General features: G+C 35.0%; 1 protein-coding gene across 7 annotated transcripts in view; it reads right to left on the bottom strand.

The window, feature by feature from the left end:
- DST (dystonin) overlaps positions 1 to 11,994 on the bottom strand; it is a 527,522-nt gene that overhangs the window by 156,041 nt on the left and 359,487 nt on the right. For all 7 annotated transcript variants that reach the window (XM_045294845.1, XM_045294847.1, XM_045294848.1 and 4 more), the window contains 12 exons: positions 11,833 to 11,985; positions 11,467 to 11,621; positions 11,010 to 11,136; positions 10,386 to 10,569; positions 9,422 to 9,579; positions 8,551 to 8,729; positions 6,962 to 7,100; positions 6,074 to 6,267; positions 4,958 to 5,120; positions 4,254 to 4,337; positions 3,459 to 3,566; positions 2,344 to 2,442 (listed from right to left, as the gene is read on the bottom strand). In XM_045294845.1, coding sequence (XP_045150780.1) covers positions 2,344 to 2,442; positions 3,459 to 3,566; positions 4,254 to 4,337; positions 4,958 to 5,120; positions 6,074 to 6,267; positions 6,962 to 7,100; positions 8,551 to 8,729; positions 9,422 to 9,579; positions 10,386 to 10,569; positions 11,010 to 11,136; positions 11,467 to 11,621; positions 11,833 to 11,985 — 1,743 coding nt within the window. The remainder of the gene's footprint in view (positions 1 to 2,343; positions 2,443 to 3,458; positions 3,567 to 4,253; positions 4,338 to 4,957; positions 5,121 to 6,073; positions 6,268 to 6,961; positions 7,101 to 8,550; positions 8,730 to 9,421; positions 9,580 to 10,385; positions 10,570 to 11,009; positions 11,137 to 11,466; positions 11,622 to 11,832; positions 11,986 to 11,994) is intronic.

The following is an 11,994-nucleotide window of genomic DNA, read 5'->3' as shown; positions in this document are numbered from 1 at the left end:
ATTCATAGCAACTCGTTACGACAATATAGAACTGCACCTTTAGGTTTCTCAGGCCGTAAATCTTTCTGGAAGCAAAAAGCCTCAACTAATTTTGTGGTTTGCAGTCTAATGCTAATACATATACATATACGTATACATATACGTATACATATACATATACATATACATATATATATATATATATATAGAGAGAGAGAGAGAGAGAGAGATGCAAGTATATATGCATACCTACATATGTGGGAGAGAGAGGTTCAAAAAGTTCACATAAAAATGAAATTATGAGATAATGAAATATTTTCATGAACCTTTTGAAGCCCCCTCATACATATTACATAGAAAAAATTCTCTTGTTGAACCCTCAATCAACAGTGATTTATTACACTGAATAACCTAGGCTATTTTAGAAAATACTAAAAGAAACACTGGAAATAAGTCAGTCCTGTTGCTTGAGTTGCTTCCTTGTAGATCTCAAGCTTCTCCCCATAAGGATAACTTCTCCAGATTTGCTCTGTTTCCCACAGAAATGGACTGACTATCCTTTTAAATCTCTAAATTAATCTTTAATGTAGTATGTGCTCAATAGAGACTACAGAATCTCATCATTATTTCTTCTATCAATTAACATACTCCACTCACAGGTCTCTAAGTTAATTCTGGATTACCTTTGAGTTTAAGCTGCACCCTTTATGATTGCACGTGTTTATTCTGAACATTCTAATCTTCACCAAGGACCCTCATTGAGCATCTTCAACAGCTCAAGTCAAGAAAACACTAGTCTTGAATCAGAAAGCTGAGCTAAATATCTTTCATAAGACATTCCATTTATAGTATCTTTAGGAGGTAATTATAAAATCTGGATTGTTTTATTTTTGTAAATCTATTTTTCATCTAATTTCAAAAGTCTACTTCTTTGCATGTTCTTTCATAAACTATCCTATCATGATTTTTAATTCACTATAAATCTTTGGCATTTAAAAGAAGACAAGCATGATTTACACATATTTCAGGTCTTTTGAGATAATTTGTTTCTATTAGCTTCTAGTATTTAATCTCATTAGATAAAATAAGCAAAGTGGCTCATCTATGTACAATCAGATATACACTATAACAAAGGAAAGAGATTTACATAAATTCATTTTACATTTAACCACTAAACATATAATTAAGATATGTTTTCTAAAACAGCATATTCCTTCATAAATGAGACAGCTACCATTGATTAGGGTGATCACCAATAGTCTTGTTTCCTTCCTTTGTGAGCCCAAAGGAAGCTGAATAAAAAGACTTGCAAAGAGCTATTATTAGTGTTTGGTTGCTGAAAAATGTTAACTCTGAACAGACTAAAATAGCTTACAAAAGTAATCACAGTTTTAGAACCTAAGAAAGTAAGACTTATTAAAAATTTGCTACTGTTTTTATTCTTCCATTATATGAGCAGAATTATACTAAATTTAATTATCTTTACAATTCCAACAATATTCCAATTTAAAATGGTTAATGCCCCATGGTTTGCTTAATTTAGAATCTTACTATTTTTGTCTGTTCTGAAGTAAAAAATAAGAGGTCAAAGGATCAAGCACAGCATACTCCCTTAAAGACTGAATATAGTAGGCTTTTATGGCAATATATAAGTACTTTCTTATCTGTACTTCAATATAAAAATAAAATTTGAAATGCGCTAAGGTTGTCCTCTGAATTAAAATAATCACTCACAGGAATTTCAATTTACATGTCATATCCTTTTGGCAAAAATGAAAACTAATCCTAAATTTAAAACAAACCAAAAAATCCCTAATTCCCCAGAAAGTAGCATTGTCCTATACAAACACCTACTACTTCTAAATCAATTATTTTCAAGATATAATTCTTTAAAGATGTGAATGAATATAAATATGTATAAACCAAACTATTGGAGACATCATAATAGCATTAAGTATAAATTATACTTCAAAGAATAGATGCTGAAAAAATCTGATTAATTTCTGCCAACATTTTATAATTTAAATATAACCATCCAATTCAGACATGAACCTTGTCATGCTAGAGTGCTAACATTAAAATTAGTCTTTCAGAGGACCTTTAAGAACAAAAACAAAAAAGTGGGCTTCCACTCTTTTCACTCTAATTTTATAACTTAAGAATTACTTGTATATCAGCAATGTAAATTTAACATGAAACATTTTGTTTTCTTAATATCTCAAACTATCCTGTAGGGGACTTCAAAAAGTTCATGAAAAACTTCCATTATCTTTTAATGCCCAGTTTCCACAAATTTTTTTTTATAGTTTCTGCACATGAGTATTTAGCTCAATTGTTAACTAGCTGTTCATAGTGAATGGTTACCTCTTCTTCCTCCAACCTCTTTAATGAATCACCAGCAAATTTAATATATTGTGTCATGAGAGTGACCAGAGCAGTATAGCGGGTCCTAAGGTCCATGAACTGCAAGTTAAACAGACAAACAAAAAGACATCAATTCCAGCTGGCCTGATGAGTTCAATCAACTTCGAGTAATAATTACAGTAACAGCTAGGCTTCGAAATAGTAAAGCATGCAAGTGTTCAATTACACATGGTAACTGGGCATGAGTTTATCACTGTTCTGCAAGCCGTAAAGTGACAAATATCTTTTCAAGGTAATCAAGAAGTACAGTGAACCCTCGTTTATCGCGGTTAATCGGTTCTAGACCCTACCGTGATCAATGAAATTCCGCAAAATAGGATTCCTTATTTGTAAATCAAATATTTTTGTAGTTAGAGCATAGAGGACATGAAAAAACACCCTTTAGTCACCATTACACTCGTATTACCCAATTTATTAAACGAAAAAGGGAAAATACAGTAAAACATTTTGGACGTTACAATTATCATTTATTATTTATTATATTATTTATGGCATCTAGTTTACAGTATTACATATTTCACATACAGTATTATTATACATAGTTCTTACAAATACTGTAATCAATGGCGTGCAACCTCCACGATTTTCTTGCCATCTTTGATCATATCCAAAAGTTTTACCTTTTCCTGGATGGTGAGCATTTTCCTCTGGCGCTTATTTTTATTGTCAGAAGGCTTAGAAGAAGCAGCTCGTTTAGGAGCCATCATAGGACTTACATAAAATTTCTTAAAAATCGCAAACAATTACAGTACACTGTACAAAAGCAAAAATGCATCTGATACGTAGCTCCGATACGTAGTGATGCAGACATAGCATGTACAGTATGAGCCAATCAGTGGCAGTAATGGCAGAGCATGCGCTGTTACGCAAAAACCACGATAGAGTGAAGCCGCGGAAGTCGAAGCGCGAAGTGGCGAGGGTTCACTGTACATAGATTTCCTTTGCAATTAATAACTGTCTTTAAATAATGGTTGTAAAATGGCTTTCCCCCCCTTCAGATCCCCATTCTTTCCTCTTCATCTCTCCACCTACCAACTCCCTCCAACCTTTATTACCTCTTGAATAATGAGATCTGCTGAGCTCGGCATTCTTCGGCGCTTCACTGGAGATTTTTGTTGTGAATCGACCATGGCTCGATAAGTCATTGTTTGCAATTCATAGTCCTGTGTAAAGGAGGTAATAAGATTAAATTAATGCAAGAAAAGCACACAAACTTAGTGCTATGGTGATTCCGCACAGAGATGTGGAGTCTAGTCTGGTTTCCCTGGAGTTATCAGGGTTTTTTTTCGTTTGTTTTTTAATAAATATTGCATAACTGCTTCTTGAGGAATCTACCCAGTCCTGGAAATGTTTACAAGGTGGTGATAAAATAAGAAACATATAGAGTAAAAAAAGTTTCCAAATTTATTTGGAAGCTCATGAAAACACTTCTCGTAACTTTCTAATTATACTCTCGCCTGCCTTTCCTCTAGGCTGGTCAACAGAGCTGTGGATCAAGATGGCTAAAGCTGAGAAGTTAATAACAATGAGCCCAAAATACGTGAGAAAAATACTGCCTATATTAAAAATCAGAAGTTCTTCTTTGGAATATTCTGCCAATGTTACGAGATAAAGAAAGAATGTAAACCAATTCCAGAGCTATGCATTTGTTCTGGATATGTGAGTGTAAGGGGATAAAGGAGAAAGAATGAAGGAAGGGATACGGGGCTGTAGAGGCTCAGATTCCATAGAGAAACCCTCTCTCTTCACTATTTAACACAGAGATAAAGGACTTGTCAATGTTCTAGAAGTACACTGTACAGTCACAAACCTGAATATTGAATTCAATACAAGTACTCTAATCTTCTTACCTTTACTGTAGTCGAGTATTGTTCTGCATATTTTTGACATTCATCCATTTTGTTCTGTTTCATTTCTATTTCAGACACCAGCATCTACAAATACACATCGTTTCAAGAAAAAAGGCGATGAGTTCTATGCTATTCCATTGCCTACTGTTGATGCTCAGGAACTAAGAAATATCCATACCATTTAATAGGATAGCTTCTTAGTCCTTTGAATGTCCATTACATTTATGAGTAAATGACAGACTTCTAGGTTAGACCGCTATCATGGGACTTTCAAATCAGAAACTATTAAATTCCATAGATAATACTCAAAAGCAGACTTGAAACCTTGGTCCCCAACAACTTCTGATCCTAGAACAAAACTCTCCAGGCGTTCCGCTCTCGATGTGGCTGTTAATTATTTCTATGTATTTATGACTGCACAGATACTTAAGCAGCAAAATACCAAACACTTTCCAGATCTATGATTAAATAATGATCAGGAATTTGAAAAATGTTCCTTATTCCCTATGCTTTCAATAACTTCTAAGAGATAAATGATTATGTGGGCTTCAGTTGCAGGATTTTAATGATGATTTACTTCTCATCTGCATTCACTAGTTGCTGACTTTTTCTTTTGACACGGGAAAGAAAGCGTTACCAAAGACAGGACTCATGATTGACCGAATACAGACACCACCTTAGTACAGAAAAGTATTGTTACACACCTTCTGCTGATTCAGCTGTGTGGCAAGGGTTTTACTATTTTCAGGTTGATTCTCCTGGATCTTTCTCTGAGTAGTTTCAACTTGCTGGATCCAATCATCTAAAGGGTGATAGGTATCTCTGTAGTACTTCAAAGATTTGGCAATGCCTTCTAAGTCTCTTAACCTAAGAGAACAATTAAAACAACCATCAGTTCCAACAGTATCCAATGGGAGGACAGAGGGTGCAGATAAGGAAGAGATAAAATAACGATACCACAATGCAGTAAGCGAGCAATAAGTAGTATTTATAAGGAATTTAAGGTTGCTCCACATTCAGATTGGATTGAATAAAACATTTTGCCCTTGGATCAAATTTTTGTAACTTAGTGATAATGATTATTTTAGAGGCAAATTCTAAAACCTGAAGCTAAAAGGCAAACTAACAAAAGGAAACTGAATTATGACTCGTCACCATCTCTTAAATAATCAAGGCTTGCTTAATGGAAGTTCAAATTGAAATCATGACAAGGTTATTCAGTGAAACCACGAGTCATGATTCAATCCCTCAGTTTCTATAAATTTAGAACTGCTACATGATATCTATTTATCACGTATTTTACAAAGATGAGAAAATATGTATTTAAACCTAATTTTACTTTTTTAAAATGGTACTATCTCATAAGGAATATTTACTTTTTATTAATAAAAGCATGAAAATAAGTAAGGGCATCATCCCATATATTTTCAGATGAGCCTTAAAAGCAGCTCAACTTTTTTTTAACTTTATTCTAATATCTGGATGTATGGTTTACATATTTTCTTTTCTCTTCAATTAAAATGCCATAGTTAGTCCTGTAAAATACATTGAGCCACACTCTTACTGAGTCAGTTCTTTGAATATTAAGTTAATAATAAGATAATTACATTGTTTCTCCTTCTAAAAAAGCAAATGGACTAACTATACACATGCCAGAATACATCCAAAGTTTTAATAATATAGAATTGAAAAAAACTTATTTTGAAGTTGACTTGTCAGCCCGCCCTACAGGGTCCCTCTGAGTCCTAATTAACTTGATAGCAGTGAATTTGTTTCCTTTACATAAATCTGTGCTAAAACTGCACAAAAAGTATACTAACCTGTTGTCAATTTGAACATGAACATTTTGCCATCTTTCCACTAATTGATCTGCTTTTTCTTTATGCCAGTCAAAATCAAGGTCTCGTTCTTTGTACGTTTTAAACATTTCATCACTGATGGCTTTAGCTTTCTGCAACTCGTCCTCTAAGGCATGGAACACCTCCCTTTTTTCATCTACCTCAGACCTCCATTGCTAAAATACATTAGGGAAAATTACAAAAATGTGACAATCACTTGGTAAATGCGTTATTTACCTCCAAACAATGGGCATCACATCATTCTTATAAATATTACACTGAGTTAAATGTTAAGCAAAAGTCATTTTATTATTTTTAAAAATACATACTAAATCCCAATGTTAAAAATTAATATATACATTAAAACCACCGAGACAACATCTGTTGGTTTTCAATAGTCTTAGTGTCATATATATAGTCATACTATATATAGTATATATAGTTTTACTTAGTGCCATATATAAATACAAATATAGATAAATATAAATACATCTATCTATAGAGTAGATATAGAAATCCTTTGTGTAGAATATATAGAGTATAAATATATATACATACACACACAAATACAGATTAATACAATTTCCAATAGATTAACTCCACTACTTACCTCCTTTATTTTTTAACAGAACTACCTCAGCAAGTGCATCTATCAAAGACTTTAATGTTAGCTCCAGCTCATACAGCTGACAACACACACTGACTACAGTTACAGTCAAATAGCACAAAATTCAAAGAGAACTCTACTTAAGTGTATTAATAGGAAATTGTGATAACATAGAGCTATAAAATGGAATAAACAAGTATTCAATGAAAAGCCGCATGCTACAAAAACTTACAGTATGATTTTGAAAAATAAAAGACTCACACCTTTAAAGTACTTATGAGATTTTCAATATTATTCTTGTCAGCTATAACTGCTTCTTCTTCACATAATTTAGCTTCATAGAGCTTTACAAGGGCTTCTGCAGCTTGAGTGTTTTTCAACACCAAATTAACAGTTTTCAACCTAAAAAGGGGGATAGTTAAAAAAGTCTCTTATTAGGTAAGTGAATTTGATCCCCTATCATGCATTTATACTTAAGGTACCTTTATGACAGGTGATAATGGTATATTCTTCATTTCAGAACACCTGAAACATTCTCCTTAGTAGACATATGTTTCAACCCATGCCCTTACCACACGCAGAATTTAGTAAGAGATTTCAACATAAGACTATCTTCTTGAGATCATGTTTAGTCCATTCTTGAGTGGAATAATCTATATGCTACAACACCTGAGCTACCAAATTTATAGGCAATGTCTAGGAAGATTATATTGTCCATTAATCCCTGTGCCTTTAGCACTAAGAAGTATTATAAATCCAAAGATATATTTAAGAAATAAAAGGGTTTCATAAAGTTCATAGAAAAAGTCTAATTTTAATGCCATTTTCCATGAACTTTTTGAAGCTCCTTCATATGAGGGAGTACCAAAAAAAAAAAAGGAATTGCACTGGGTGGCATGGAGATTTCATACCACACATTTTCCCCACTAGGCAAGTATGCAGCAATGTGCTCTGGGTTAGTGCATCCAGTGGTGTTGTCTGGGAACGTTCTTTCTGGTCACAGCGAATTTTTTCATAAAAGAAGTTTCATTCAAAACTTGCTTTTTGTCATGGCCTATTTAAAAGAACAGTGTAGAGCTGTAAACTTTTGTTTCCTGCCCGGGAAAAATGCTGCAGAAACTGTTGTGATGTTGAACACAGCTCACAAGGATAGTGCTATGGGAAAAACTCAAGTGTACAAGTAGTTTTCCCATTTCAAAAAAGGTGAAATGTTAACTGATGACAAACCTCATTCTGGATGTCCATCAACTTCCCAAACGGATGAAAATGTTGACTCATAGTGCATTTGGAATTCATTTCTCCAGGTCATACCGTTAATTAAGCTTCTATTTAGAGATTCTGAAAAGATTGTCTAACAGTGTATGATGAAAAAGACCTACTTTGTGGCAGAGCAGGCACTGGTTTTGCCACCACAACTATGCACCTGTTCATGCAGCTATCTGAGTGCACCAGTTTTTGGCAAAAAACAGCATGCCTCTCTTGTCCTATGCACCTTACTCACCTGACCTTGCTCTGTGCAACTTCTTTTTGTTTCTGTGAATGAAGAGGGACATGAAAGGACAGCGATTTGAAGTAGAAGAGGTGAAGAAAAAACCAAGGGAGGTGATGTCAGCCATCCAAACAGATGAGTTTGAAAAATGTTTCCAAGAGTAGAATCACAGATTTGACAAATGTACTAAGTGTAATGGAGAGTACTTTGATGGTGATAAGGTTGTTTTGTAAAAAAATTTAAATGTGTCATTTTGAAAAAAAAATTCCAGTTTTTACTGGGTGTCCCCTCATATTTCTTCAAGCAAAATAACTTGTCATGCTTACATCCCTAAGAATTTAAAAATGAACAGCAGTTACGTACTTTTCTACATAAGTGGAAGACATGGAATAGACTTGGTTCATGTTCTGAACAACCACGCTGAGCTCAGATCGTAAGGTCGGAACTGATGGAGAAGTTGATGCTTGGCTGAAAAACTCTTCACATTTATTTGTGATTGTTCCCAAATCATCTTTAAGTCGCTCCAGCTCTTTCTTTAGTTTCTATAAAATGAACACACACACACACACACACACACACACTCATATATTAGTCTAACACATCAGATGGAACATGCTTCTTAAAAGGATTTTAAAAGATTTTAGTCTACAGCTATTGACATAAACATCTTACATACTCTTTTCTCTATCAAGAAAACTAACCATAGGAGTCAAGATTTAAGCATACCTCCCTCACTGCTCATTCATCTCCTTAAGCCAAATATCTAATACTGCAGAGGATGAGCAAATGTCTCCCATTGTGAGAAACCAATATATTCTCCATCCCAAGAAGTGGGCAGAGATATAAGTTCCTTTGTTTACCTGAGACAGAGGCTGAACATCTGAATTACAGAATAGTTGCTTATCATCAGCAATTAATCAGACCTCCCAAAGGGACCAATGTGAAAAGTTGAACATGGAAGCTGACACAGATAAGCCCCAAACTAGGTCAGTTGCCACTGAGTCAAATGTAACCCATGGTGACCTCTTAGATTTTAGTTTAGAGCTGTGCTCCATGGTGTTTTCAGTAGGTGCAATCTTTTGGGAAAATATCACCAGGATTTGCTTCTGAGGCACCTCAGGACAGACGCAAACCACACACCCTTTGGTTAGTACCCGAGTGCCACCCAGAAAATCCTTAAGGTCATTAAAAGTAAATTACCTTATTCCCGTCACCATACATTTATAAAGCTCACCTCCTGCTCTGTAATTCTGAATACACTTTCAGGCAAATCATCTCTTTCCAATGGAGTTCGGATCTGTCTGATTAAACGATCTTCACAGGTCTCTAATCTAAGTCTAATGTTTCGAACTTCAGAGATGTAGAGATTGTAAACTGATTCCTCTTGCTCCTCTGTGAAATGAAGCATAATGATTAGAAGATATTTTCTACCTTTTGAGTGCTTTTGTTCATGCTAGAATATGGAGTTTTACAACATGGCAACTTAGTTAGCCAAACTTACATTAGTTATTATCATCAAAAACCGAGCCTGATAGCGTAAACCTTACCATTGTTGACTCTACAATTTGAAGTACTCATAAAATTTCCCCAGAATTATGTGTAGTAGATTTCTGAAAGTGTAAGGAAAGCTATGTACTGTTCTATTTCATTGATTTGAACTCTCTTAATTTCATCTTAATTGTAAAAATCAAATATAAAATCCTTAGAAATGAGAGTCATATCAAGAATGAGTTCATGATTAAGATTTTAAAAGCTAAAACATGATTAAATTAAAATGTTTGTCTCTACATAATATCAGTAGGCTTCAAAACAAAATTAACTAAACACATCTATCTTTTCCTTTGACTCCTGTAAGAAATTTGATTTGATGTATTAGAAAATAGCTAAATCTTTTTTGAAATCTAAATAATCCTCGTCCTGAACATTACACTGCAAAACGTTAAGTGTGGAAAATGTAGATGCACTGAGAGCTCATTATTTGTCGTATTATGTGATGACACACTTCCTTCATTAATTCATCTTCGGCAGGTTCCTTATAAGTTCCCACTTGAAACGTGCATTTAATGTTCCAGTAACTGTGTCTGTGTATCAAAGACTGTGCGATCTAACACACCAATTGCTGAAAAGTCCCACTAAGAGCATAACATAGCCTCTATTGATCACCTAAGGGAGGAAAGAAACGGACTCCCAATCATTACCTCTTTCTGCAGATTTCAGAAGTTCTTGATAGTACTGCTTACAGACATTAACTTCCTTCTCCAATTGGGTTATATCTGAGCCTGAAAATACTTGAGATTCCTGGCTATCTTCCAAGAAATCTTCAAAATGAGATTGTAGATTGCTCAGAACTTGCTGATGTTCACCGGGTAACATTGTCTTTATCTAAAGAAGACCAAAGATCCATGTAACTACGTGATGATAGTTCAAAAGGTTAAGTTTTAAATGGGACAGATCTCAACTTAGTATCGTGGCATAGGTCACTTTATACTACATTTTACAAAGAGAAGAACCATTGGAAATGAATTTTCTTTTTCACTAGTAGTTTTTGGGTCTTAGAAGACAAAGAAAATCAAGCTCTGTATGTCAAATACTTTGTCTTGTGTCCCTACCAGAATGTAAGCACTGAGTAAAACCCATGGCTTACAGATTTCCACAATTCTCACAAAATACCTTCTATGTGGCAGCAACTTAGCAAACATTTATTGAATGAATCAATATTAGCCTAAATCTACTGAGCGTCTTCCTCTTCTAGCACAGGCACAATGTCTACCAGCCTCCTGATAAGGGACCCCCAGGGAGTTGATGTGTAACCACAGACTTACTGAAGCCACGTTGCTAGCTCGAATTCTATCGATTTCACTGACAAGATAGTGCCAGGATACTACACTCTTCATGTTTATGTGAGACTCGTGCCAGAGGGCCAGGACATTTTGATACTGCTGCTCAATCCTGAAATAGGTGAGAAAAGAAAAGAAAACAAAACACAAATTAAGCCTTTTCACTTCTAAAAACTTCGTACAATATCCCATATTTACTACAGCCTTCTGACCAGTCCTGTGGGTCTTTGACCAAGTATTTCTGTCATCTTAAAAGTGAGCTGCAGTCAAGTTGGCTCTGGTTTATGTCCGCCTCACATGCATCAGCGTTGACTTGTGCCCCATCGGGTTTCACTAGCTATGTATGACCTTTAAGCAATCGATCGCCAAGTCTTTCTTCTCATGAATCTCTGAGCGTAGCTAAACCACCTTGTTAGTCAGACCACCCAAACCACGTACAGACCTGTTTGCAAAGTCAACTGCTTCTTTGTTCGGTGGAGGAACTGTGAAGCACACAGAGGGCACCATAGCTTCATTCCCAGTCGGACTAATGACCTTCCATTTTGCGCGATGAGAGTTGTTTGCCAATACACATTCATCATCTTTGAAAATAGTTATCTGGTTTAAATGAAGAACAGATTATTCAGCTGTTAACTACACGTTGCCATACCCAATCTTCATAATTTTTTTTGATGTGTGTTTTCAGTTTTTGAGGTGGAAAACTATTTTTACCACCAATAAGCAATATGAGTCCCTTATAGAGACATAAACATATACATAACTATATGGAGAATGACCAAGAAAGGTTTGTTCTAGGAGTTACGAGTACCTCGATTTGTCGGTAGTCACAGATAGCTTTAATCGGAATAGAAGTCTTGAGCGAACAGTCAGGATTCCGTGGCTTCAGCTGAACTACTGTTTTGGCTCTCCCCATCAGGCTGGCTACTGTGCTTTTATACTGCAAAAGTTCTTCTTTCTCTTCCTGAGGAAG

Source organism: Echinops telfairi, unplaced genomic scaffold (genome assembly GCF_000313985.2).
Source record: "Echinops telfairi isolate 266 unplaced genomic scaffold, ASM31398v2 ScPeMD7_3533;HRSCAF=4204_1, whole genome shotgun sequence".
NCBI classification, from domain to species: Eukaryota; Metazoa; Chordata; class Mammalia; order Afrosoricida; family Tenrecidae; genus Echinops; species Echinops telfairi.
This window is presented reverse-complemented; position numbering and strand designations above follow the sequence as displayed.